The 24,963-nt window shown below is 43.8% G+C and overlaps 1 protein-coding gene across 3 annotated transcripts in view; it reads right to left on the bottom strand.

Moving 5' to 3' along the window:
- The window catches only part of Lmtk2 (lemur tyrosine kinase 2), a 90,924-nt gene extending 69,955 nt beyond the window's left edge, over positions 1 to 20,969 (bottom strand). For 2 of the 3 annotated variants that reach the window (XM_027413603.2, XM_027413604.2), the window contains exon 1: positions 20,566 to 20,969. In XM_027413603.2, the coding sequence (XP_027269404.1) occupies positions 20,566 to 20,671 (106 nt within the window). In that variant the 5' untranslated portion in view covers positions 20,672 to 20,969. The remainder of the gene's footprint in view (positions 1 to 20,565) is intronic. The other variant, XM_027413605.2, reaches the window with a different exon arrangement.
- Positions 20,970 to 24,963: the final 3,994 nt, after the last annotated feature.

Raw genomic sequence — 24,963 nt, 5'->3', positions numbered from 1 at the left:
CACTGTTTTATACCATTGTTGGTTTCAGAGAGGACCTTCTACCATGTGGGTCCTGGGTGTTGAGTTCAGGTTGTCAGCTGTCAGGCCTGGCAACACATGCCCTTATCTACTCTTGAACTAGTGTTTTAGTATACTAGGACTACAGCAACAATAAACTCCCAAGATGGGTGACTCAACCAGAAAGCATTACTTCCCAGGTTCCAAGCTCAAGATTAAGATGTTGGCAGGACAGTCCAAAGGGCTTGTCCTGCAACCTCTGAGTCCCATCACCTTGAAGCCTAAACTCTGGTTGAGCTGCCCTTGCACTCCGCTTGAGAGATCAGATTAATCTTCTTTTATTGCCTTACACTACCTACCAGGAAACTCTTACCGCTGACACTCACCCCACCCTGCAATACCTTGCCCATCAGTGGGAATCATCCCTAAGGTCCCAAGTTAAGAATTTGCCTTTGGATGCCCAATTCCCTGCATTTCCCCATCACACAGTAGATCATACAATCTTAAATGTCCCCTAGCTAAATGGGGTCAGACACCAGGCTTATATATAATCTACCACTCACTCCCCAGGTCCTAGTAAAGACTATCTCAAAAAAAAATAAGGTGCATGGCTCATAAGGAACAAGACTGACCTCTGGCCTCCACACACAAACATACATGTGCACCTGCAAAGAATACACACACACACACAGGACAGGGGCTCAGCTGATGCTTCTACGATGTGGTCATGACTTTTCTGACTGAGGGGCTTCAACAATAGAAAATGACCGCTTTATACTTCTGCAGGCTGAAGTTCAAGCTCAAGGTGGCAGCAGGTTGGCTTCTCCTGCAGCCTCTTGCTTTAGCTTTGCAAATGCTGCCTTCTCATCACATCCTCCGTGGTCTTCTGTGCATATTCCTGCTGTCTCCTTGACCTAACTTCCTCTTTTTGAGGACATCAGTCAGGCTGCATTAAGAGCCTACCATGCCGACCTCATTTGAACTTAGTTACCTCTTCAAAGGCCCTAGGTCCAAACACAATCAGTTTTAGGTGCTGGTGAGGAATGCACAATTCAGACCCTTATTGTGCCCACCTCACCAGCACTCATCCATACTGGAATTGTGGATGTGTTCATGTGTACATGTTCAAGTATCTAGGCACATTTGAGTATGCAACTACATGTGTACATGTGCAGAGGCCAGAAGACAACCTCAGCTGTCACTCCTCAGGTGCTATCCACCTTGTTTTTTGAGACAAGGTCCTAGAATTTGCCAACTAGACTGGGTTGGTTGGCCAAGGAGTTCGAGAGGTCTATGTGTTTCTGCCTCTCTGGTGCTGGAATTATAAGCATGCCCTATTATGCCCAGCTTCTTTTACATGGGTTGTGGGGATTGAACTCAGATCCTCACACTTGCAAGGCAAGCACTTTACTGAGTTATCACCCCAGACCCAATTGTTGTTGTTGCCGTTGTTTTGTTTTTTTGTTTTTGTTTTTGAGACAGAGTCTTGCCATGTAGTTTTGACTAGCTTTAAAGTCACAGTAATCCTACTGAGGGCTCAGTCTACAGGTGTATAGACCATCACATATCCAACATAAAAACTAATTTAAGAATACTGGTGTTAGCCTGGCGTTGGTGGTGCACACCTTTAATCCCAGCTCTAGGGAGGTAGAGGCAGGCGGATCTCTGTGAGTTCGAGGCCATCCCTACAGAGCGAGTGCCAGGATAGGCTCCAAAGCTACACAAAGAAACCCTGTCTCGAAGAAAAATAATAAAAAAAAAATCTAAGTGCTGATGGAGGGGCCATCCTAGACAGTACCAGGATTAAGTCCAGGCCATCTTCCACTCTGTCTCTCTATGACCCAGGAGCTTACTTAGTTCAGACTGCCTGACCAGCAAAACAAGGCAAGCAAAGCTCCTGGGAGGCACTGCTTTCTATAATTCATCTACTTTCTGCTTCCCAGACCCTCTCATCTTGGGAAAATGACACAAGAGAAACACGTACCTGCTTAAGAACTGAAACTCAGAGAGACTGTGCTGGTTGATGAAGGAGTCCTGAAGCCAAGCCAAACTTCCAAACTAGTGCTGCCACAAAGCCCACCTCTAAAGTACATAACTTTGGCTTTTCTTTCTCTTTTGAGGTTTTGGTTTTTTTTAATTTTGTCTAATTATGTATATCAGGAAGAGAGGTATATGTACATGAGGGCAGGTACCTGTGGAGACCAAAAGAAGCTACTGGATTCCCCCTAAGCTGGAGTTTATAGGCAGATGTGAGCAACCCAAGGTGGGTGCTGGGAACTGAAGGTCCTGTGGAAGAGCAGTAAGCACTATTAACTTCAGAGGTATCTCTCCGTCCCTGCTTTTCTTTTTAAGCTGGTCAGGATCAAGAAAACTATTTTCCTCTCCCAACACCAAACAAGCTCTGCATCTCAGAGACTTAGTAATATGAGTCACCCTCACACTGTTTATGGGAAAATGTGGACAATCACTGGAGTCCCACATTATCGCTTTATACCTCAATACTGAAAGCCCATCTATCATAAAGGCTTTCTATATACACAACCTTAAGTCACTAAATGCTTTCTGAGCTCCTAACATAACAATACATCTATTTATAATAGCACTAAGCAATCTAGACTCTCCCCCAACAGGTTCTAATATTAGAAAGGGGAAATGAAACAGCGCTAAATACACTCAGACACATACTGAGGGCAAGTGGATGAATCAAAAATTTCATAAGCACCCCTAAGCGGAAGACCAGTGGCCTACGAACACAAAATGGGTGGGTCCCACTTGTTCAAAAGTAATCGTCAAGGTCACTTGTACTGACACAGGATGACATAATTTGAGAGCTGAATGAATGAATATCTGCAAAAGATCATTTCATAGGAAACAGCTGCTTTATCTCAGCTATCCCATTAAAATATGTTGCTGAAACATCAATTCACCCCTACTTCTAGGACACTAACAAGAGATGTGGACTACACAGAACCACTGTATGGTGCTACTATGCCCTAACCCTTGCTCCCAACTCAAGAGTGACAGGATGGATATTCTGCTAACAAGAATTTCTTTTTGGGACAGAGTGTCACTATGCAGCCTAGGCTAGAACTGAACTCTCAATGCTGGGATTACAGGTGTGCACCACCATGCTAAACCTATAGCTTACCACCCTGAGTGGACAGACCAGTAAATTCACAGTGCACAGAAGATGAGACACCTCTGGAATTTTAGAGCAAGGACCAAGACACTGTTACTTTTTAAGGAATGATTGGGGAACATACAGTCGTGTGTGTGTGTGGGGGGGACAACGTGTATGAATAGATTCTCTCCCATCATGTGGGTCCCAGGAATTGAACTAAAATCCTTAGGCTTGTCAGCAGGCATATTTACCCATTGAGCCATCTCACTAGCCCCAACCTAGTCTTTTCTTTTTTGACAGGGTCTCTCAGTGGCTTGGAGCTACCTAATTACATTAGTCTAGTCTGAGAGATCTGCCTGTCTCTGTCTTGCCAGTGTTGGGGTTACAAGCATGCACCACCATGCCCAGCTTTTTACATGGGTTCTAGAAGTCAAACTCAGGTCCTCATGATTGTACAGCAAGCACTGTACTGAGCGATCTCCCCAGACCCAGGGAATGTATGTTTGATATTAGAATAATCCACAGAGGAAATGGTGACTTGGTCCCAGAGGGTTATGAAATACCAATATTTAAAGCAGCACTTTCTACATGCCAGACACTACGCTAAACTCATGCAACCCTACAATAACCTCAGAAGCAGGTTGCCATTTTCAAATGAAAAACTGAGCAACTGAGAGACACAGGCACACAGTCATAGCCACTGCCTTAGTACATTACCTCAGCTCCCTGACAGGATGGGACAAGGGTGGAGCCAGCATTGCCAGGCTATTGGTGGATGTGACGTAGAAAAAGGAAAAGATGGTCAGGGAGGAGAATTCAGTTTAGTGTTTTAATCTCTTGCTCAGGAGCAAAGATCACCTGACATTTGAGAAAACCTCATTTAGGCAAAAATAGCAACCTACACAGAAGATTAAAAACAGAATACAAGGCAAGGCTGTGGACAGAAAACAACTCTAATCAATATTTCCAGAATTCTAAAGGAAGACACTATATTCATGAGAAGATGCTATTTAAAAAGTAGGGGAGCCAGGCATAGCAGTGCATGCCTGTAATCCCAGCATGAGAGAAGCTGAGACAGGAGAATTCCAAGAACAGCTAGCCTGGGTCATATAGGGAGACCAGGTCTTAAGAGAGTGAGAGAGAGAGACAGACACAAAGACAGGTATGTGTGCCAGTGGTCCCAGCTATTTAGGAGACTGAGGCAAGAGGATTTCCTGAGCCCACGAATTCAAGAACAACCTCAGCTCCATTCCTGAATAAGCAAATGGGGAAGAAGCCCCTGAAAATAAATTTGTAATAGAAAAATAATACAAGACTCAAACCCAGCAGAACAAAAGGACGAATCATCCAACAGCAGTGAGGCTGGAGAGATGGCTCAAAGATTAAGAGCATTTGTTGCTGTTTTAAATGACCCAGGTTCAAGTCGCAGAATCCACATGGTGGCTCACAACTATCCATAACTTCAGTTCCAAGGTATCCAATGCCTTCTTGTGGCCTCTGGATTCACCAGACTCCCATGTGTTGCACATACATACACAAAAGTAAACACACAAAGACTATGTATGTATGTATGTATGTGTATGTAATGTATGTATGTATGTATGTATGTATGTATGTATGTATGTATGTATGTTTTCTTTGCTCAACAGAAGTAAAGCAGGGGCTTGTTCCAAGAGTTTTAAAAGAACAATGACAGTACTTAGAAGGCAGAGGCCAGAGGATCTCCTAGTTAAAGGCCAACCTAGTCTTTACACACAATGAGTCAAATTAAATTTTAAAAAGAGCAGAACAAACAGGTAATTCTTCCAATAGTGTATGTGAGTAAACAAGTACGAGAATTTTCCAGAACCAAAGCAAAGCAGTGTTAAGATTCAAAGGGGTGGATGAACGCTCATGCTAAAGGATGGAATGGGTAAGGTGGGTGTCCCCTTAGACGTATATGTTGCTAATGCTGTTTTGGGAAGCTGTGGTATCTTTGAGATAAGAGGGCTAACAAGCTGACATAAGCCACTGGGGTGGACCCTGAGGCTAACAGCCTAGTCTGTTTAATATTCCAGTCCACTTTCCTGATTTGTCAAGATGTGAGGCTCCTGGTACACATGATGCCACCATGAAGTCCACCATGAATACCCCAGCAGGGCAGAGTCAAACTGTAAGCCAGAATACATCCTTCATCCCTTAGGTTGTTCCTCTCTGGTGTTTTGTCACAGTGATGAGAAGGAAAAAAAAAAAAAAAAAAAAAAAAAAAAACTAACAGAGCAAGAGAAAAAAGGCTATACAGGAAAGGGACAGAACAGACTGCCTCCAAGCTCTCAATGGAACCCGAAGGCAGCTAGAGTGCCCCTACTCCAAGTATAGGACAGAGGATCCTGGGGGATCCAGGACAGTAGGAGGAGTAAAGAATGACTAAATGATTACATAAAAACTAAAACATGGCAACGAAGGGAAAATAAAAGATGACAAAGAAACGTAATGAATGCTATACTCAGCTATGAATATTTGCAGCCATAGTATAAATGCCAAGGGGTCAGAGGAGTGGATCCAGGGAGTAGGTCCCTTGCCAAGCCTGAACACATGAGGGTGTTTGTGTGTGCATGTGCTCTGAGTGCTTGTATGTGCAGGTGTGCTCACTCATGAAGCTGTGGGTGAGGCCAGAGGTCAAGATGGAGATTGCCTCCCCATCCCTTTTCACCTTATTTTTTGAAAGGTTCTCGAACTAATCCTGGTGTTCACTAATTGGCTGAACAAGCTGGCCAGCAAGGTCTAGGTCTACCTGTCTCCATGCCCTTTTCCTCACTCGCCCACTCTGATCTCCAGACCTCCAGTCCCATTTTTAACACCTACCTTGCACCTGGGAAAGAAAAACTAAGTACTTGCAATGAGCATTACCCTTGGAACCCACAGTAGTCAGAAGATTCTTAAAAGGGCCCAGGTCCTTAGAGAAGCCCAAGAGTCTGTGGGGTTTAAAGGATTTTCAGGTTTACAAACAAACATTTACAAGTTTATGATTGTGTTTCTTAAAAAGGCAGAAACACTCTTGTCTTTTTAATTAACAGGTGCAAATTCATTTCAGAGGTAGAAACTACAGTTGTTCTTTTAGAGGGCTGGGGATACAGTTCAGCTGGTAGTGTCTGTCTGGTAAGCAGCCCTGGGCTCTAACTCTAGCACTGCATAAACCTGGTATTGTGATACACACCTGCAACCCCAGCACTCAGGAGGTGGCTAAGAAAGATCACAAACAAGTTCAAGGCCATCCTCAGGTACATACAGATACAGAGTTCCAGGCCAGCATGGACTCCTCTATGAGAATCTGTCTCAAAAAGTTATTCTAAACCTAGCAGTGGTGCTCATGCCTTTAATCCCAGCACTCCGAGGCAGAGGCAGACAGATATCTGAGTTCAAGACCAGCCAGGTCTACAAAGCTAGTTCCAGGACAACCAGGGCTACACAGAGAAACCCCATCTCAAAAAAAAAAAAAAAAAAAAAAAAAAAAAAAAAAAAAAAAGAAAAGAAAAGAAATCTTCTGGAAGGAGGGACTGGAGTGATGGCTTAAGTGGTAGAGTGAGCTACTTTTGCAGAGAACCAGGCTTGATTCCCAACACCCATGTTTGACAACTCAGCTGCCTGAAGCTCCAGTTCCAGGTGATCCAACACCTCTAACTTCACAAATCCACAAGCACAAGCCACACGCCCATGCACAAACACCCGAGCTCTCGGCAACCGCCCCCGGCCCTGGGGGGGGGGGCTGGAAAGACGGCTCAATGGTTAAGAGCATAAGATGTTCTCCTGGAGGTCTCCTTGGGGAGTTTAGTTCCAAACACCCACAATGGGCAGCTCACAACTAACTCCAGTTTCAGAAGATCCAACATTCTTCTTCTGGCCTCTGAGGGCACCCACACAGTTACATATAACTCAAATATACTTATAAAAATAAAAACTAAAAAGAAATTTTAGGTAACTTATTCTTTTAGTGTTATGGTTTCCTGATTCATCAATATTGCTTTTCTTTCATCATCTATGAAATTTTGAAAGGCTAGACATGGTGGATTACACCTTTAATCCCAGCACTCAGGAGACAGATCTTTGTAAGTTTGAGGACAGCATGGTCTACAGAGAGAGCTCCAGGCCATCCAGAGAAATAAAGTAAAATTTCAAGAGAGACACAGAGAGGGAGGAGTACACACTTCTGTGCTTTTGAGTGGTAACTCCAAGTCACTACTGGAGGACAGTGACTGGAGTTAGGTTATGTGTCATACCAAGAAAGCACAACGCTCATAGCACATGGCAGCTCACCAAGGTGAACAGGGTGGTCTGAGTGTCAAGTCAATCAGGAAAAATTAGCATTGAGTCTGCAACTTCAATCCTTGGATCTTTCATCTATAAACTGAAATTTCACCTCTAAAGTTCTATCGACAAGGACTCAAAATTTCAAACCTTTCTCGATCTACTGAGTATTTACGGTTAATATCAGCTATGGGATGTTTGGTTACATTTCCTTGTGTGTGTGTGTATTAAATTCCTGTGCATGCAGGTACACATGGAGTTCAGAGGTCGGTGTAAAGTGTCTTTCTTAAACCATTTCTCGCCTATCTTTTAGAGACAGAGTCTCTCACTAAACCTGAATCATTCAGCTAGACAGGCTGGCCAGCAAACTCCAGGGCCCTTCCTACCTCCGCCTCCCTAGCACTGGGATTATTCGTGCCTATCACAGATGCTGAGTTTTTTACATGGTGTCTGAGGATCAAAGCACTCTGAGTCATCTTCCATCTCCTTATATTTTATTTTCTGCAAAGTAAACTAAGTTGAATTACAGATTTCTGGATAGTACGGCTGCAACCAACAGTCCTTGGGTAGCATTTCCAGGGGGCTATTTTGGTAGCTTTGTTATTTTTTTCACTGCCTTACTAGCAATCAGCATCCGGGTGTTGGCTTTAATAACAGTCTGAGATAAAAGTCAAGTGAAGCTCTGCTGGGTAACCTACAGGCTGCATCTATGAAGGGAACAGTTGTTGCCTAAAGAAAGCCAAGCTGCAGAGGAGAATTCTGGGCAGAATACAGAGAGGAAGAGAATTTCCTTTCTAAAGCAGCACAGGTTGGATTTATTGAGCTTCCTGAAGAAAAATCTGCAATTTGTACAACACTGTAAATTTAGCAACTTTTTTTTTCTTTTTCTTTTTCTTTTTGGAGACAGGGTCTCAGTCTGTTGCTTAAGCTGTGGTCTGAAACTACTGGGTTTAAGCAAATCTCCTGCTTCAGCCTTCTGAGAACCTAAGCCTAGGGTTACTGAATTACACCACAAAGTCTGGCCTTTGTGGATCATCTGAGAGGTGACCAACAGTTCACAACACCTCAGTTTTGCAATAAAAAGCTGAAGGCTGTCCACTATGGTGATATATGCCTGTAATTCCAGCACTTAGAAGGCAGGAGCAGTATAATTGGTGCAAGTTTGAGGCCAGCCTGTTTTACACAGTGAGCTCCAGGATAGCCTGGAATACAGTTAGACCATGTCTAAAAAAAAAAGAAACAAAAAAAAAATCCTGTTCTATCAAAACTTACTATAAATGTTTGTCAGTAAATACTCCTATTCAAGGTATGTATTTTGCTTTAAGAAAATTCATTGAGCCTATGAATGTTCTTTTAGTGACATCTAAGTGATTACACAATCGTCTTTCCACTCATGAGAATCTTTTGCCCAAGGCTAGAGAGAGGGTTCATTGGTTAAGAGCTCATACTGGTCTTGCATAGGTACCTGAGTTAGGTTCCGAGTTCCCACATCAACTCCAAGGGATTCAAAGTCTTTTCCCTCCTTGGGCACCTGCACTCACACATGCAGATCCCCACATAGATACACACACAGGTAATTAAAGACAACAAAAGCAAATGTTAATAAAAATAATATTCTGAGCCTGATGTTGGTAGCGCACGCCTTTAATCCCAGTACTTGGGAGGCAGAGGCAGGCAGATCTCTGTGAGTTCGAGACCAGCCTGGTCTACAAGAGCTAGTTCCAGGACAACCTCCAAAGCCACAGAGAAACCCTGTCTCCAAAAACCAAAAAATATTATTATTATTATTATTATTCTGAGCCAGGCATGATGGCACACCCCTTTAATCTCAGCAATCAGAAGGCTGAAGCAGACAGATCTCTGAGCTTGAGGCCAGCTTGGTCTACAGAGTGAGTTTCAGGACTGGTACACAGAGAAACCCTGTCTAAGGGGAAAGGGGTGACCACAGACAGACACAAAACATATGAAACTGGTCACAAATCTTTTTTTTTTTTTTTTTGGTTTTTCGAGACAGGGTTTCTCTGTATAGCTTTGGAGCCTATCCTGGCACTCACTCTGGAGACCAGGCTGGCCTCGAACTCACAGAAATCCGCCTACCTCTGCCTCCCGAGGCGTGTGCCACCAACCCCCAGCTGGTCACAAATCTTAGGCTGTCCCAAAATAAGTTATTTTAGAAAAACCATAAAGGCTGGGTGGTGGTGGTGGTACACCCTTTTAATCCCAGCACTTGGGAGGCAGAGGAAGATGGATCTCTAAATTCAAGGCCAGCTTGGTTTACACAATGAGTTCCAGGACAGCTGGTGCCACACAGAAATCCTGTCTGGAGGGGGAGGAGGGAAGGAGGGAGAGAGAGAGAGAGAGAGAGAGAGAGAGAGAGAGAGAGAGAGAGAGAGAGAGAGAGAGAATGAGAATATGAGAATAAACCATAAACCATGGTGGTGCACACCTTTATTTCCAGCACTTAGGACCCAGAGGCCACCCTGGTCTACAGAGTGAGTTCCAGGATGGCCAGGCTACACAGAGAAATGTTGTGATCTCAAGAAAGGAAGAAAAGAAAAACCATAAGGGCACCTACCACCAAGCCTGAGGATTTGAGTTCCATCCCCAGAACCCACATAGTAAAGGAAAAAGTTGTCTTCTGACACATACTTCATAGCACCTAGCGGGTGCTTGCTTTCTCTGTCTCTGTCTCACACACACACACACACACACACACACACACACATACACGAAAGCACAGAAATAAACTAACTTAAACGTTTTTAAATTCAAGTTTTTCTCTTGCTTCCTTCAATCTCATCAGTTCAAACAAGCCCCAAACCCCTCACGTGTTTTTGTATCTATACAGAATATTTGTGCTAGGATGGGAGTGAAGAGAGGCAGCAGAAAGTACTTTAAGTACAAGATTTTAAGAAAACCTACAGATTTATGATTTCATGTTGTTGGTTAGTCTGGGTCCCTAACATCTACAAATAAGTAGGTGACTCTGGTGCAAGCAGGATCCTGTTTTATAAAAACATCCTCAGCTCCAACTGAACCAATCTGGAGCTGTGATTTACAGAGGTAAAACAAGACTTTCAATGCGTTGCTGTGGTTTCAGCTACTATTTACTTTCCCATATGCTTGATATTTTCCATAATAAAAATGAAAAGCTCTAGAAACAGATTGAAGGTTTGGGATGTAGCTGAGTTGGCAGAGTGACTACCTAGGACACATGAAGCCCTGGGTTCCATCCAAACACATCTGCAATCCTAGGACTGAAAAGACGCAAGGTTTGTCTGAGGGTCAGAAGGCTCAGCACCTACATTAAGCAGCTCATCGAAGTCAGTAATTCAGAGGGATCTGATGCCCTCTTTTGGCCTCCATTCTCATGCATGTGTGAGCACACACACTCATACACCTAAAAATAACAATACAATCTTTAAACAAAAAAAAAAAAAACTTCTAGAGATACTTGCCCTCACAAGAAGGTGGAGGTAAATTAATTCTACACACATAAACCTGGACTGCAAACTTGGAGGAAAAGTAACTACAGTGGGAAAAGACCACGACAGGCAGGTGATCAGTATGTGGCATCTTTGACCTGGTAAGAATGCAACTTTAATCTCTGTGACTTCCTCCTAGTCGATAATCCTATTATAATCAAGAAAGGGAGAAGAAAACAAAACAAAACAAAATAAAAAGCCCCTCAAACCAAGACTGTGCAATGAGCCTGTAATCCTAGCACATGGGAAGTGAAGGCAGAAGGACCCGAAGTTGAGACAACCAAGCTCAAGGTCATCCTGCATACAGAGTGAATTTGAGATCCTTTCTCATAAAACCACAGAAAAATCAGACAAGCCAGTTGCAGAGAACTTTACAAAATACCTGTCTCAATACATGTCAAAACTGTTAATACCATCAAAAACAAGAAACAGACTTGAGAAGCCTAAGGAGACATGACATCTAAATGTAATGTTGGAGGCCACTAGAGACACAAAGCTCAGTAGCACAAAACTTGCCTAGTGTGCAGCAAAGGACCTATGTCCAATCTCCAGCAAGAGGAGGGGGGACAGGGATGTGCTATCTAAGGGAATACTAAGAAGCTTGAATTAACTGGCTCCTGGTTGATTAAATGTAATACCTAAAGTGGAGAGTAGAAGTGTACCTCAGCAGCACACACAAGGCCCCGGGGTCCATCCCCAGCACTTGAAAACCAACCAACCACACAAAGCCCTTCCCATAATCCATGTTTACAAAGTAATAAAAGCCAGGTGAGGTAGCATGCAGTTGTGATCCTAGAACTGAGGCAATGAGGATGGGCAGATAGATGAGGTTTGCTGTCCACCCAACTTAACTTACATGCTAGTTCCAGGCCAATGAGGGACCCTATGTCAAGTGAAAAAGGTGGACGGTGCCTAAGAAACATCTGAGGTTGTCCTCTGGCCTGCACATGCAGACACATACATGCATGCATACTCACAAATGTATCCTCATACATATCAACACATGTACACATAAACACAAAGCAAAAGCAAAACACCACACTATAAATGGCCTCACTCCAGTTGAAAGTCAATGGCTGCATGAAAAACCACGTGTGCAAAAGAACCACTAGATTCTGACTTCCACCACCTCCTATTATGTGTGAACACTGCATCAGGGCTTGGGGGAATTTAGGACTATCTTCATCATCCTCACCTACACATTGGACTGAGCACCTTCAACCTGTGACCTGCTATACAAAGCACCAGAAATACCTACAACACGACACAGTCCTTGCAAGCGAACTGAAAGGACTTAACAATACAAAGTCTGTGCTAAGTGCAAGGGGTAGACAGGTACAAAGAATGTATTCTCTTACTTGATTGCATAGCCTAGTAGTAAATTTTCCTTACTGCCTTCCATTTCATGTAAATTAACAGCATTTCAGTGTACAATTTATTTGCTTTAGAATGTTTTGATGTACAAATGTGATCTTCAAGTGTCACTTAAACTGAAATTTTTAAAGGAAAAAAAACCTGGGACAGCATTCTTGGAATCCCCTCCTTACTGGGAGGATGTCAATCTCTTTGTGTGCTGTGGGGTGGGTAGGTGGGCAGGTACTTGCGTTCATAAGCAAGTGAGCACATGCATGTGTGCACGCACATGCATTTCTGCTTTCAGTAAAACTTGGCTAAGTGCTAAGAAAAATAATCAAAACCTAAGTTGCAATGATTTCAACCAGCAAACCATGGTTTACTGGGGTAGGAATCTCTAAGACCTTGACCATAACAAAGGATTTAGGGGAAGTAGGGTTTACAAAGAGCTTTAAAAAGGAAGATGAGAATTTACAGAGTATTTTGTAAACTATAAGCAGGTCAACCAAGCTCTTAAGAAAGTGCTGGGGAGATGGTTCAGTTGGTAAAGTGCTTCTTACACAAGAACAAGGACCTGAGCTTGATCTTCAGCACTCAGGAAAAACAGCCAGGCACTTTCAATACCAGCACCAGGGAGGCAGGCCCCTGGGACTTACTGGCCAGCCAGCCTAGCCTACTTGGCAAGCTCCAGGCCAGTGAAAGATCCTGTCTCAAAAACAAGGTGGACAGCTTCTGAGGAACAACACTGGGTTTTGACCCCTGCTTACACCCACCCCATGCATGTGTGGGGGGGGGGGGTTGGTCCACAACCCCCTCTCCACAGAAAGTGTAGAGTGCAGACAGGAAGAACTCACAGCACACCAGATGGGTGTGTCTACCAAATGGGAACCAGGGGCTATTATAGCCACACTGCACAGTCCTGGCATGTTTATTTGAATTGACAGTAACTTAAGCTTTTAAAAAATATTAAAACAAATACACATTACATAGCAAAATGCAAAATCTACTAAACTGTCAAAATTGAAATGTCATGCATTCCCCCACTCCAGCCAAGGTCCAGGAGGATACAGGAGTGGCCAGAGGAGAATGATTGGCCATGTTTAGGTGGGGTGGGAATGAGAGTTGTCTGGCCCCTTTACACAGCTCTCATTTCCCACTTGAGACACAATAAAATCAAATGAGATTTGAGACTGGTGCACTGTGCTAACCTTTGCCAACAGAAAGCATTTTTAAAATACTGAGGTTATTTTTCTGATAGGCCTGGGGGTTTTTTTGTTTTATTTTGTTTTTTGTGGCAAATAACTGTAATGCCAAGGCATGGTTCCAAGTGAGTCACTTGTCACAATTTTAAAATACATCATTGCAATATTTTTGCTCTGCCAACACACTGATTTTACCATATTTCCCTGGCTTTTTTTTGTTTCTCTCTCTCCTTTGTAGTTCTGGGGATTAAACTCAGGGCCTTAAACTCTACCAATGAGCTACAGTCCTAACCCTTAGTTTTGAGATGGGGTCTTACTATGTAGCTTAGGCTGGCTGGACCTCTCAATGTAGCCCAGTCTGGACTCCAATTCATGACCCTCTGCCTCAACCTCATGGGTGGTAAAAATTATAGGTGTGCACACGTCTGGTTCCCTAGTTTTCTTCTCTCTATTTTTGTTAAGATTTACTTTTATATAGGAGTGTGTGACTGCATGTGAGTATGTGCACGTGAGTGCAGACACCAGCAGAGGCCAGAGGTACTAATTCCCCTGGAGCTGGAGTTAACAGACAGTTGTGAGCCACCTGATGTGGGTGCTGGGCACTGAACTCAAGTGCTTTGGAAGAACAGCAGGTTCTTCCTCTTGTTTGCTCTTAAAATGGTGTCTTCACTCTTCACCTAAAGAGTCTACACCCTAAACAGGCAGAGTATATTCCAGACCAGAGCCACCAGTCCACCCTTTCCTCTATGCCTTTCTTCACAACTACATAAATAATTTTTAGCACATTTATTTATTTATTTTTTAATTTTTCAGGGAGAAGGGGATGCTAATAAGTGAAGGTCAACTTGTGGGAGTTTGTTTTCTCCTTCCATCATGTGGGTCCTGGGGATTGATCTTGGGTCATTCGGCTTGGTGGCAGGAACCTTTACCCACTGAGCCATCTTGCTGGCCCACAAATAAAACTTTTAAAGCATATAGCATAGCCAGTAAACTGCAAAGATGCATGGAGAGAGGGGGATCATATTTAACTCGGGAAGCATCAGCCCTGGGCTGGTTATTCCTTAGTCTGGCTTATCATGCAGTCTTTGGGAATACTTCAAGAAAATATGCAACTGTGTTTGGGATTAAGAAAATTTAGATTGTTCATGGTTCCTTTAAGTAAATTAAAACCAGCAATTGTTCACTTGCAAGAGCTTTAGTCATCACGGAGCTTAAAAACAGGTTTATTACATAAAAGCAGACTAATTTAGATCATCCTAAAAATTTCTAGCATAGTTCCCCCAACAGAATGAACCTGAAGAAGTAACTATGCCAGCTCATATAGCCTGCATAAATCTATCAGATTGATTTTTTTTTTTTTTCCCTACAAGGTCTCTATCCACCAGATAGCAAGGTATTTTGAACAACAGATATTTCAAATCCAGTAAAAACAGATATTCCATGTTAAGGAACTACCACTTAAGAGCTCCTTCTTTGGAGCCTGGGGATGTAGCTTAGTTGGTAGAGTATCAGCTTAGCATGCAGGATGCCCTGGATTCAGTCCCCAGCACCACAAAAACCTCCAATCCCAGGAGGTACAGGCAGGAGGATCAAAAGTTCAAGGTCATCCTCCTCCACTACACAGCAAGTTTGAGACTAACATGGGTACATGAGATCCTGTCTTGTTTCTGTAAAGCTATATCATTTGTGATTAGCTAAACCACCCAATTAACAAAGAAATCTGAGGCAATGCAAAACTCTTTGTTACCAAATACAACATAAAGCAGACATACCATTACAATGCTACCAATTCACCCTATCAACAACTATTTACACAGATTTTATTATTGTTTTTAAGATTTATTTTATATGTATGTGCACTATGTGTGCACTATGTGCCCACAGAAGCCAGAAAAGGGGACTGGATCCCATGGAACTAGAGTTACAGATGATTGTGAGCCACCAAGTGGGTGCTGGGAATAGAATCCAGGTCCTCTGCAAGAGCTAACAAGTACTTTAAACAGCTAAGCCATCTCTCCAGACCCTGTTTTTCTGTTGTTTGTTTTGCTTAAAGTATTGAGTTCTGGGAAGCCAAGAGAGAGGATAACTGGTCCAAGATTTTGTCTTTACGGCATACTAAAGACTGAACCTAGGGTCAGGCATTGGTGTCGCATGTCTTTAATCCCAGCACTCAGGAGGCAGAGGCAGAGAGGATCTCTGTGAGTTCGAGACCAGCCTGGTCCACAAGAGCTAGTTCAAGGACAGCCTCCAAAGCCACAGAGAAACCCTGTCTCAAAACAACAAAACAAAACCAAAAACTGAACCTAGGGTCTCCGGCATGCTTGGGCAAATGCCACTAAGCTATATCCCCAGCCCCTTCCTTTTTTGAGACAGGGCTTCACTACGTAGCCCCAGCTGGTGTGGAACTCACTGTGTAGCTCGGGGTGGCCTTGAACTCACAGAGAGATTAAATTTGTGTGTGCATCACATCAGGCTCCCAGCCCTTATTTTACTTTTCCAATTTTGAGACTGATTCTTAAGTTGTTCAGGCTGGTCTTGAACTTTGGGATCTTCCTGCCTCAGCCTCCTGGCCTGACCCACAACTTTAAAACTAGTTAAACAGAAAAGGAAGGCAAGCCTCACACCCTCTCCAATTGTTTCATGAATTTTACTCTCAACTGGACTGAAAAATTCAATTCATTTTGTTATATCTATCCACAAAGACTTCTTTTTTTGGGGGGGGCGCTCTTAAGAGAGTTTCTCTTTTTAGCCCTGGCTGTCCTGGGACTCTGTAGACCAGGTTGGCCTCGAACTCAAATCCATCTGCTTCCGCCTCTCAGTGCTGGGATTAAAGGTATATGCCACTACTACTACTTCTACCACCACCACCACCACCACCACCACCACCACCACCACCACCACCACCACCACCACCACCTAGCCACAAAGACCTTTTTGAGGACTCATTTATTTTAACTGTTTCAGAACATGGATATTCCCTTTTTACACGACAATGCCCTTTTTAAAATTATTATTATATGCACAGCCGTTATCGAAGTGACACAGCCCACAGGGGACAGAGAGGACCCAAGGACTCTCCAAACTTCAAGAGAAGTGCATGAACAGTCAGCACACTGATAACAGCAGGCTGTAAGGATTTGGTAACCTCACTGCTGAGCAGCTACAAAACTGGACAGACTTCTGATTATAGTGCAAAAAGCATATTTAGTGGCACAAAGTGTCACCAAGTAAAAGCAATTAGAGCAATCCTAACCTAAATCTATTTGCAAGTCCAAAGAATCAACTTGAGAAGCCTATTGAAAAAATACTTATTTCTCAGAAGCTATGAAATTTAATCACAAAAAAATCAAACTTTGGGAAGCAATTTCTTGAGGATATACAAGTCTGTGTGCTTCACCTAAACTGAGAGCACCAGATTCAGAAGCCACATTTAATCAGCAGTTGGCCAAGTCCCACCGGCTTCCGTGAGGGCCTTTATCTGGACCTGCAAAAAGCTTCCTCTGTGCTCTGTGACCTAATATGCCACAGAACAATAGAAGTGGGTTTCCCTGTCTAACCACTACCCTAATATAAACAAGGCAACATCACTCGGAGGAATTGTTCACATATACCACTATAGGATTTTCTTTTCTTCCCATCGAGATTTATGCTTAACTACACAGGCTCTTATAAGCACACACATGTTTCTGAAAAATGATCTGATAACCATACAGAAAAGAACTGAGCTATAATCTTAGTTTGGTCACTTAGGAGCATTTGTGAAAACTGTATTTTCTCCCTTCCCCGAAGCTTCCCAGTGAGGCCCAGCAAATACTCAGTTTACATAACAAGGCTCATACGGCAGAATAGGGATCTTCAGGAAAAGGGACTCATAGACAGTAGATAAATAAAAGAGCATCCTTCAAACACAGAGTGGCCCACAATAAAACCCAACAATAGCAAAATGCCTTCTGAGCCAACATGCACCAGACACAGTGGTTGGAGCACCCCTGTCATCTGCACTCCAAAGGTTAAGGTAGGCGGATCCAGATTTGGTGGACAGCCTTTGCTACCCAGCAAGACTCTGCCTCAAAAAGACAAAAGGAAAAACTTCCATGCACAAGGCAATCCACATATTTACATAGTCTTATTATGAGTCAATGAGTAAACACCTTTCAACTTCCAACCCTGAGAATGACTCTGAATAACAAGGACATCTTTCATAAGTTAATTTCAATTTTAAAGTTTATATATGAAAGAAAATATCCTAATGAAGTCCATTACTTTTTATACCAACCTAAAAAGTTAATTCATGAAATAACAGGCTTGAGATGAGATGGAGAGATGACTGTTTAGCATTCAGGAACACAGGATGTTCTTTCAAAGGACCTGGGTTGGATTCCTAGCACCCACAAGGCTGCTCGCAATCATCTATAGAACTCCAGTTCCAAAGGATCTGACACCCTCCCTCTTTGGGCCTTCTCAGGTACCAAGCACCCACATGATGCATTCATGCAGGTAAACACCCACACATATAAATAAAAATTTTAAAAAGAAAAGCTGATCTTTAAGTGACAGCTCCCTTGTTTCCCATGCAAATAAATAGACAAGCAAAGGATAAAACCTCATGTGTTTATTATTGTTGCTGTTTTGTCTTTTTGAGAAAGAGTCTCAATATGTAGCCTTGGCTGGCCTTGACCTCACTATGTAGCCTAACTATGTAGGTAGCCCTGATCCTTGCATTGATCTCCTGCCTCTGCCTCCGGAGTGCTTGGATTGCACCTATGAACCACCATACCTGGCTTCAAGTAGATTCCACTAGCACATGCACAACCAACCTATTTCTGAGAACTGTGCTTTCTCCAGGGCACCATTAAACAGTCTGACCTTCCCAAAAAATAAGAGCAAGGAGGCAAAGGGGTCTATGCAATGGGCCTACCCTTACTGGGGAAGGCTACCCCTGTCTTGTACAGGTCCCTAGATCATCAGATGCCCCAGTTATATTTTCAATGCATGGCTGCTCTTTTATCTACCATATATGTTCAAAACAGAGCCTTCTTTTGTAACTAGTGAGCTCACTAAATGGGATTAATGCAAAAGTTACTTTACTTGATCAAAGAATCTATGTCATGTGTGAGACCCTAGGTTCAATCCCTAGTACAGGGGAGGAGAGATCACAACCACTATCCCAGCTGCAATATCAATAAGCTATTTGGATGGAGAAACAATTCCACAAATCTAAGTCTAAAATTTGATAATGTATCATTTCACACAGCTTAGCTTCAAATACCTGCTAATCCCTTGCCACACATTTAAGCCATACAGCTAACCTCCAAGGATCAAAATATGAAAGAAAAATCTGCAAAAGTTATACAAATCACCTAGGCTTCATATATGTCAAAATCTGATTATTTCTATTTATGAGTTCATTTTTTTTCTGCTTTATAAGACCTCAACAAAACTCAGCTCTCTGAAATTCCAGCCTGTATAAAATGAAATGAGAACAGAATAAAAGGCACAGAAGAAAGACAAGCAGACACACTTCATATACACACAGATATATAAAATCTGTTTTTCAAAATGCATAAAAAAAATCTGATAGGCACAAAGTCTTCTGGAAGTTGCTGGAATCCCCTTGACACACACACTCTATCCAGTATGCTAGTGTTAATTTTCTATTTAAATGTCAGTATCTTTACATAGCAACATCTCTACTTTGCCATATAATCTTTCCCAGCTTCCCTGGTATTTTTTGCAACACCCATCCTGGCTGCCTATCTACTTCTGGTGACATTCAGTATCTTATCCATTAGATCTGAACACAGAAGTCACCAAGAAGACTTGATTCTAAGGCAACCACAGAAACATAGTGCTACATTAATTACACAGTATAATGACATCACTTAACGCTCAACTGAAGGGCCCTCAGTGGCATATAACCTGGTGTAGTTCTGGAAGCCATTACATCTCTTTCATTGTAGATTTGTATAAAAACCTGTATTGACTGAAGGTGGTTCTGCATTCAATATTATTCCAAAACAATCCTGGACCTCAGATATATTCCACAGAATATATCCATATCTACAAAACTTGAAGTGAACTGGAGGTTGGGGAAGGGAGATCACACAACAAGGTGAATCTAAGACCTGGGTTTGGAGCCAACTACAACTTGGCTGTGTCACCTTGAGTATCTCTTCTGATCACCAGGATCCCAGTATCCTCAAAGCAAAAGATGAAGAAATTGGACTAAATTCTCTTTACAGTTTGTTCCAACCTCTAAAGTTTTTTGAAATTTTAATACCTCCCCCTTCATTGAAAAGATAAGCTGTAATGATGGGAAGTTAGTCTAAGTTTCCTTTCCCTTAAGATGTTTTCTTTAGCTAAGATTTTTTTTTATAAACTCCAAATCAAAACTATATGCTGAAAATATGGAAAGGCTGAGGGCTGGAAAAGAGACTCGCTCACTGATGTCTCTAAAATAGAAATTTCAATTACCCTCAGGCCAATTTGTCAATAGTTACTCAAAAGCTGCTACTCCAACCACTGGCTTCCTAAAACAAAAAATACGTATCGTCGCTCCCTTCTCATTCCCAGAGATCCATTCTGAATAATGAATAATAAGAAAATAAATAAACCAATAACCACAGCATCTAAAATCAATTTACAACTTTAGAACAAGTTTCAGGGAGCCAAGGAAACTCTGCAGAGCTTCCCCGAATCATTGGTTTCATTTAAGGAATGACGAGAGATAAGAAACGGTTCTTATTATAAGACGTGAGAAAAGCCACAACAGGCAAGTGACATCTGGAAAAAAAAGGAAGGAGTGTCGAGGACAGAAGCTTGAGGGACCTTTAGGCAACAAGTTTAGAGAGAGTGCGGGAAAAGAGTCCCCCAGGGATGTGGGGGAATCCGCGCTGCCACCGCGCCCCGCCGTCTTCCCCAACCCCCACGGCGTCGCCGCGCCCCCGCCCCCCATCCCACGCCCCTGCGGCAAGATATCTCCCTCGGATCGCTCGTTTCCCGCGGCCTCCTGCCCTCGGCAGGCCGCCGATCCATCGCTTAGGAGGTCAGACCCCGCAGGCCTGCCATCCTCGCCGCCGCCCCGCAAGACGCAGCGGCCCCGCAGCCCCCTGGCCCCGCTCACCGGCACCTGTTTGCGGAAGTGGCGCGGCCCGGGCACTGCCGACGGTCAGGAGCAGCAGCAGCAGCAGCAGCACCGGCGGCGGCGAGGACGCCGGCGGCCCCGGCATCTCGTCCACCACGCGGTCCCCCGGGGCCGGCTCTCGGGTCGCCGCCTTCAGTCAGTCAGTCCTCTGCGCTGCCTCAGCGACACCGACGCCGGCTGCTTCGGGACACACGTCTCTTCGGCCAAACGTCAACCTCGTTCCGGGTCTGCATCCGCCGCTCTGGCCGCAGAACCATCATCATCCTTCCCGCCCGTCTGCGCCGCCGCCGCCCCTCAACAGCAGCAACAGCAGCCACCCTGCGGAGCGGCGGGCCCAGGCAGCCGCGCTCCCGCCGCCATGATGGGCTGCGTCACGTGACGTAGGGCGGAGGCGGGACGCCGCGACCGACACCTGGGTCAGCCAATCGTCAATCCATACTGGCTCCCGAGGCTCCGCCCCTTCAGCCGGAGGAGAAGAAGTAAAGATCGCTGCGCCCCCTGCAGACGGAGGGATACGGCGTGGGCAGCAGGTAGCATCGACAATTACTTTAAAATTTAAATTATAGGACGATATAAAGAAGGCCATAAAAATCCATGTATAACTCAGTCTGGGACTTTTTTCTTTTTTCTGTTCTTTACTTGTTTTTATCAACACGGCTGTCGGTATTTTATCACCCAAAACATAGACTGATTTTGCCTTCTTCATTTTTACTAATCAGAACTTTCCTATCCTCTTCAGCTTAGGTTGACTCTCACATCCTATCAGATTCCATGGAGCTTTGAACTTTTTAAAATTTCAACTAAACAAGAACAGAATGTTTCTGACTTCATTACCCACTGACGTAGCTAGTAAGCTCAAGACAGCCCTTCTTGTCCCCTCTTGTTCACCTGGCAGATGCTCTAACTTTCATTCGTTAAGACACACCTGGAATATGACTTCATCGATGAGGGCTTCTCACCCACGCCCCTCTGATACACACACACACACACACACACACACACACACACACTCCCTGACCCAAACCCAGCCCTGGACTGAATGCCATGTTTTATTGCTCCTGTGACTTTAAACCCCTTGAGGACAGTCGCCTCTCTTAGCCTGAAGTAGGTGTCTCCTAAAGGAACTGTGCTAGGTTTGGGCACTGGGTGTGAGGGGGCAGCAACTTCCAGATGAGGAAGAAGATGGCTATGGAGATTGCTTGCCTTGCTAGTGTGAGGACCTGAGTTCATCCCCAGGACCCCACATAAAAGAAAAGACCGCTTTGGTGAAGCATGCTTGCTGGGGAGGCAGAAAAAGATGGATCGTTGGTGCTTGCTGACGAGCCTAATGAGCCTGCTAGGCAAGTTCCAGACCAAGAAGAGACCCTACCTCGGAAAAAAATGGAGGGAGAAACCCTAAGGAATGACACCCAAGGTTGTCTTCTGCCCTCCATGCACACACAGAGAGAAACAAATAGGCACACGCATACATGAATTCAGTGAACAAACACAAAAGGAATGGAGAAAATACTTTTGAGTAACACAGCTCCAGGACACTGGAGGGGAGGAGACCACCTTTTCTGACTCTGATGTTTCAATTTCTGAATGAGAGGAACTGTTTGCATCTTATCAGAGGGGACTTCAACAACTGGAAAAGATAGAGCTTCATTCTCCAAACTCCCTGTAAATACCAGCTGTCCGAGGTGCTAAGGAAACACAGGGCGGCACAGGATGTCTGTGAAGGTTTGTCGAGGCAAGCCACACTGAACACCTGAGGGAACAAGGAGCTGGTATTTGACGCTCCTAGCTTGGCTGCCATTTTCTGCTGGTCTTTCTGTGGGAAAGGGAAGGAAGGCAAAGGTCTAGAGAGGAGGCACAATTGCCCTGTTGTGCTTTGAGTTCCATCAGGAAGCTCAGCCCGCTGCATTCAAGGAAGCTGGGGATTCATGCTACAGCCTGACAAGAGACTCTGTGAGGAGCAGAGCTGGCCCAGGGAAAGCCCTGCCTCATGATCATCCTGGTAATTAATCATAATTAAGATGCACCCCAACAACGTGTCATTATCTGATCACAAAGCAGGTTTTGTTATTATTTGAGTAAGCCCCAAAGTTGAAACACACACAAACACAACTGTTTTTCCCCTCACATGGGTTAAGGTACACATTCCTCAGAAGCTGCCTAATGGAAACCTTTACCCCTGCTCCCACCTCACTGTTTCTACCTTTGCCCAGTACTTGCCTTGAAAACTTCTAGTTAGAGATTTTACAAGACAAACAAAGACCTGTTGGATTGGCCAAGTTTCTCCTCAGAGTCAGGAAAAGAAAAAAAAAAGCCAGCTTTTAGCATAATTTAGGATTAGATTCCCTAAAAGCAGAATCAATAATAATAGTTCAGTGTTTCTGAAACTGTTTGCACTTGTCTGCAGCCCTCTCCAAGTTTCCTCCATGCCAAGCCATCATTCAGAAGACCCTACTAGCACTGAGTGTCCTGCCAACTAGAGCTGGTGGAGAGGTGCATGCTGAAGGATATGAAGTCTGTTTAGTACAGGATGAGTGGCAGCTATGGAGATTATGGTGCTTCCTGGGTACCTGAAAGGTTTGCAGAGTTCAGTTGGATCATATTCGACATCCAGGAGGGGCCTATTGAAAGCCATTGGTTGAATCTTTAGGAACTTTGTGGGCCAGTAGCTAAACACCACCGTTCTTCCAAAAAAAAAAGTGAAAAGAAAGAAAGAAAAATATTTTATATGGTCAGGCAGTGGTAGCACACACCTTTAATACCAGCACTCCAGAGGCAGAGGCAGGTGGATCTCCCTGAGTTCGAGACCAGCCTGGTCTACAAGAGCTAGTTCCAGGACAGCCTCCAAAGCCACATAGAAACCCTGCCTTGAAGATCCACCCCCCACACACCCTGCCCCCTACCCTACCCCCGAAAAAATACCAGAACATTGGAATTGTTAAAAAATGGAATTGTGGAAAGTTGGGAAGTACCATAGAGACACACACAGGCTAAGGATTGGACTGGTCCTTGAAGCTATTTTTAGCTCAGAGTGAATAGACCACATCGGAAATAAAACCAAGGTGGTAGAATTGCATTTCCAAGGCTCCACTGGAAGCCTAAGTTGTTTTTGGTCAGTATTTTTATCATTATAACAGAGAAGTAAACAACTGCACTGTCCTTCCTTAAGTTGCTGTTTATCAGGCATTATTCTGTCACATCAACAAGAAAAATAACTAATATACCCTTCCTTACCATTTGGATTTTTTAAATATGCTTATCTGTGTTGATTTCAAGCCAAGCTCAAATTCATCCAAATTTTAGGAGCAACACAGATGACCCTTGAAATCCTTCCATACCCTGATCTCCATTTCTCATCCCTGGTTCATCTTGAAACTGGGCAAGCAGGGGGTAGAAACTAAGGCAGGAGTGTTGAATACAGGTCCCAATGCATATACCACACTTGTCTGGGAGATAGGAGATAGACAGCTCAAGTACTCAAGAGACTGAGGCAGGAGGATCATGCATTTGAGGCCAGCTTGGACTACATAGCAAGACACTGTCTACAAAAACAACAGCAAAAGAAATAAACAAAAACATTGGCCAGGCACTCACAGGCCAAGCTTACAACTCAGTAGCAAGACTGCATGCACCTCTGTGCCTTATACGTGCAGTGCCCAAGGAAGCCAAAAGAAGGTGTTGGATGCCTTGGAACTGGAGTTACAGATCATAGTCAGCTGCTATGGGGGTGCTGGGAATTGAACCCATTCCTCTGGAAGAGCAGCTAATGTACTTAGCCTTAAGCTCTCTCTCCAGGCCCACTCCATAAGGATTTTTATGACTGTCCCTTGCTTCTCTAACTTGAATTCTTCTTGCTATTGAATTGTTTTAATCCAGCTCCAGGCAAATTGGGAGACCAAGTAGGTTAAAGTTCATCACAGTCCCTAGTTCTTGCTGGTAGCTAGCTAGCTTTATCTGCATGCTGTGTTAGCCATCCATCCAAGTGTGTCTCTGTGTGTCCCTTGGCTTCTGCTGCTGTCTACATCCTGCTGAGGCGTGTGACTCAGGGCAGATCATCACATGTCTTTCAGAGCCCTGAGCCACCTCCCACTTGGAAGGCGGGGGAGAAACTCAGTATGACAAGGTTTATGTCTAATAACCCTTTTAATATATGTAATCTATACTGCAATATAACGATGCTCTCTGTAAGAGAATTACAAGATTTATAAAAAGCACATAACAGACGGTAAGAGTCAAGAATGGAAAATTACTTTAAAATCATATTAACAAACAGATTCCCACTCCCACCCCCACCCCTGAGTTCATCAGCATGTATGCCTCCCTTTGGAGGTAAGCTCTATTTAACGATGACTTTCGGATCATTTTTGATGTGTCAGACTG

The sequence above is a fragment of the Cricetulus griseus genome, chromosome 4 (genome assembly GCF_003668045.3).
Source record: "Cricetulus griseus strain 17A/GY chromosome 4, alternate assembly CriGri-PICRH-1.0, whole genome shotgun sequence".
In the NCBI taxonomy this organism is placed as follows: domain Eukaryota; kingdom Metazoa; phylum Chordata; class Mammalia; order Rodentia; family Cricetidae; genus Cricetulus; species Cricetulus griseus.
Note: the sequence above shows the minus strand (reverse complement) of the source record. Positions and strands in the feature narration are given on the sequence as shown.